Source organism: Bombus impatiens, unplaced genomic scaffold, assembly GCF_000188095.3.
Source record: "Bombus impatiens unplaced genomic scaffold, BIMP_2.2 scf_0582, whole genome shotgun sequence".
NCBI classification, from domain to species: Eukaryota; Metazoa; Arthropoda; class Insecta; order Hymenoptera; family Apidae; genus Bombus; species Bombus impatiens.
The window spans coordinates 1606929-1610541 of record NT_177001.1 but is presented as its reverse complement, the minus strand read 5'-3'; the positions used below and the strand labels follow the sequence as shown (position 1 = coordinate 1610541).

At 34.3% G+C, this 3613-nt stretch overlaps 1 protein-coding gene across 1 annotated transcript in view; it reads right to left on the bottom strand.

The window, feature by feature from the left end:
* Positions 1-3613, bottom strand: part of LOC100744620 (protein prickle-like) — a 15085-nt gene that overhangs the window by 10690 nt on the left and 782 nt on the right. Inside the window, 2 exon segments of the mRNA XM_024369598.2 lie at positions 2-74; positions 3223-3613. The exon segment at positions 3223-3613 is cut by the window's right edge and continues 14 nt beyond it. Coding sequence (XP_024225366.1) covers positions 2-74; positions 3223-3613 — 464 coding nt within the window.

Here is a 3613-nt window from a genome sequence, read left to right as displayed (position 1 = left end):
CCGAGGGACCGCCCGCCTCCGTCGAGGTCCGTTGATGCTCCTCCCTGGGACACCTGCAGCTTCTGCACACCTTTCTGAAATCAGAATCGAGTGCTCTGGGTTAGAGAGGCTCGGGGCAGCGAAAGCGAGGTCATTGGTCTTCTTTGCGTTTTGTTATGTGCTTTAATCTTACATAGGGTTGGGCGGTAATCGTAGTACAACCGGGCAGGGGCTGATATTACATGAAAAAATAAGTTGGAAATATAGAATAAAATTTTTTCATATGACGCGTCGTTCCTGAGAAAATCAAGTTTGACAATTTGTCAAATATACTTTAACTTGGCTAAGTACAGACTAGGTACGAGTAAACGATCAGCAGGATGTTATTATACACATGGAAACAAATCAAAGATGTAAAATAAATTTTTATAAAATATATTTTCAAATTTATTTTTATCAAAAATGAAGCATCATCTGAAAAATATTGTTCTACATTTTAGACATACTTTCAAATGTAGTTTATATCCCTGTTGATTATTTTAAGTATACTTGTCAAATCTTCGAAGACGATTATCTCGAAAACGATGCTTCAGATGAAAAAATGTTATACCAAATTGTTTTCTTATTTTTTTATTTAAAATCACTCTCTGCCCGGTTGCACTACCATTAGTCCTATCCTGTATATTTTTATAGCTTTATTCTGTGTAAGGTTTCTAACCTAGCAAATTTATGTAGTTTATACAGTAAATTTATTTTAAATAAACTTTATTTTCATTCTATGAGGTCATATTTTAGATTCATGAATTTTAGAAATTTCCTGATATTGTTGCAGATTGACTTATTCGATATTTATGGAAATTTATAAATTTGACCAATATAGGTAATTTAATATAGGTTATGTATAAATTACAGAATAGTGTATTATTGATACTTTTTTACAGAGATTAATAATAAAGCATTGAAGATAGAACACTCTAACTGATTTCGAAGTATTTAAGAATTTCTAGTGGAATGATTATTCCAATTAATGAAGTAATGCTCTAATTGGCAAATTAACATAATGCTAAATATAAGTTAGGTTACGATTCCGCATACCTAAACAGAAAGTATAAATTATATGGTTCCTTGGATGGAAAGTTCGCTCATAAAGGCGACATATTAATTCAATTTTACAATTTGCAATAAAACCATACAAATCGGATTCATTACATGTAATTGCTAGAAAAAATTCTGGTCATTCTAATTTGATTATGCAGAAACATTCTAATTTGGTGCAGTAACATTATCGCTGATCGTAAATTCAAAATCATTGACATTTTCTTACATTGAAGAAATTAAATACTATCTAAGTCTTCTAAAAGCAGAGTATTGAAATACTTCTAGTAATATGCCCTAAATTCCGAGACATTTCTGCACGAAGCCATAATGTGATGAACGCTTCAATCCACAAGGAATTATAAATAGATATCTATTAACATTGAAATATGTTAACAAATGATATATACTGATTTTTTAAAACGAATAGTTTTAAATATAATCAGTGCAATTAATAGAAACATATTTGATTTAGAACTAATTAGTGTGTTAAATATGTTTCTACACGAGTACATTGCAAGCAAGAATTCATAGTAGCACTACACATATTGCATATAAACGCAGTAGCGTTCCAAGAAGACATTCTTTTCCCACAGGAAGCGATAAATTCGCTTCCCATCAATTCGAAGAAACGGAAGGACCTCGATCGCTTCGCAAACCTATCAATTTAAAAAAAAAAGTACATAATCAAAAAGAAAATTAGTATACCCTTTAATTTCAACTCCAAAAAAAAAAGGAAACTAAATGCAGTGAAAAATAAAATCAACGAACATAAAGAAACCCTTTAATTTTCATTAAAAAAAAAAAAAGAAAGAGAAGAAGAAATATACCTGTGCAATTAAGAATAAAATTAATATCTCTTAACTTTCACAACCAGAAATACTATAAGACCGACATCTAGTAATTTCCGTTCAATATCAATTAATAACCTCTCAACTTAAAAAAAACCAGACCTACACACAATTTAGTTCATTTTTCCCATTAGGAGAAACGGAAGAGAAAAACGAGAATATAGCATTGATTCACTTTCAAAACGAAAAGTATGCATGTTGCAATTTAGAGGGCAGTATATCATTAAGATGTCCTGCAAGTGAGAGAGAGAAAGTCTCGTGGCACGACAAGAAAGCCTATTTGCATGAAAGACGATGAATTGGCAGCGAGTGGTAGGCCTGATTACACGGTAACCAGCGGAGAAGCATCTGTTCTCATCGCAACTTCATACTGCTTCCAGACTGTAAGACGTAAGACATCAACTAGTCTATCGTAATTTAAAAACTGATTCATTCGACTTATGATCAAAACACTGTGTGAGATAGAAAGGGAGGAATTTCATTTTCACCGAGAAAGTGCGAACATTATTCCGTAGGAGATTGATCTGACTACGTTCAAGGAAAACAGTATACACTTTGCTGGTGTGGTCAATGAAACGCGGAACGTGCTAATTTCACTTTTTTCTACTAGTATTTCCCATGTCTAATATTATGAACGTTTAATGATGCTTTGATTTGTTTCGTTCCTATTGGTCGATTAGTTGGTACTTTAACTTGATAACTTTCTATAGTGGACTCAAGTTAATAGATGATTTTCTGATGTTCTAATGTTTTTTTGAACTATCCTACGTAATCCTAACCTTAAATATTATGAGCCAAATGTCAATCTTCATTTCAATTGTAATAGTTTACTTTGTAGTATTTGAAAATGAAATCTCTTTATCTTTAGGTTAATGCAAAGACTATCACGATTAATTCAATTAACATTGATTCATATATTTTGGCAAGATTATAACGCAGTATGCAGATAGTTATGAACAGAGATATAATTTCAACCAAAAGAATCTTAAACCAATGGACCACCAATAAGTATTAAAAAATACTCGCTTATTACCAAAACTGTTAAAAAATTTGTTATCCAACTTGAATTCGTATGTATATCCTTCCCTAGTAAAACAACAAAATGTAAACACCAAACCTTTCACACCAATCAACATAACACGGAACACCTTTCAGCCACTCTCCACGCACTCTTCTGAAGAATATAACCAGCTCGCCAAAAAACAAGATCACTAAAACGACACCCGTATCACAAGCAGGCTACCGGCCAAAAAACTTTCCCTCGAACAGGCCAATCGGCAAAACGAGATCAACTCACTCTGCAGAGGCGGCGACATCATAACCCGAATGCAAGGAGCCACAATCAGGTATCACTGGCTCCCCTGTGATCCTGCGTTCGGTTTCAAACACAGCAACGTCGTGAGCACCGTTCAGATATTCCACGCACTTCTCCGTAGGGCTAGCTCTCGTTGTAGCCAAAGCTGGACACCCGACCATAACACCAACCACATCATCTTCGTCGTTTCCATCTTCACGATTCCTCAGAAAAGCATCCAAATAATGTTCATCGGTGGAAGGTAACTCGTAGACGGCGCCAGGTGTCCAATTACTGGGTAGATCCCGTCGATTGGCAGATTCATCGTCAATTTTGTTAACTTGATCGTTTTTCCTGGCGTATAGTTTACGGAGGTAAGCTTCCTGGTGGCTCC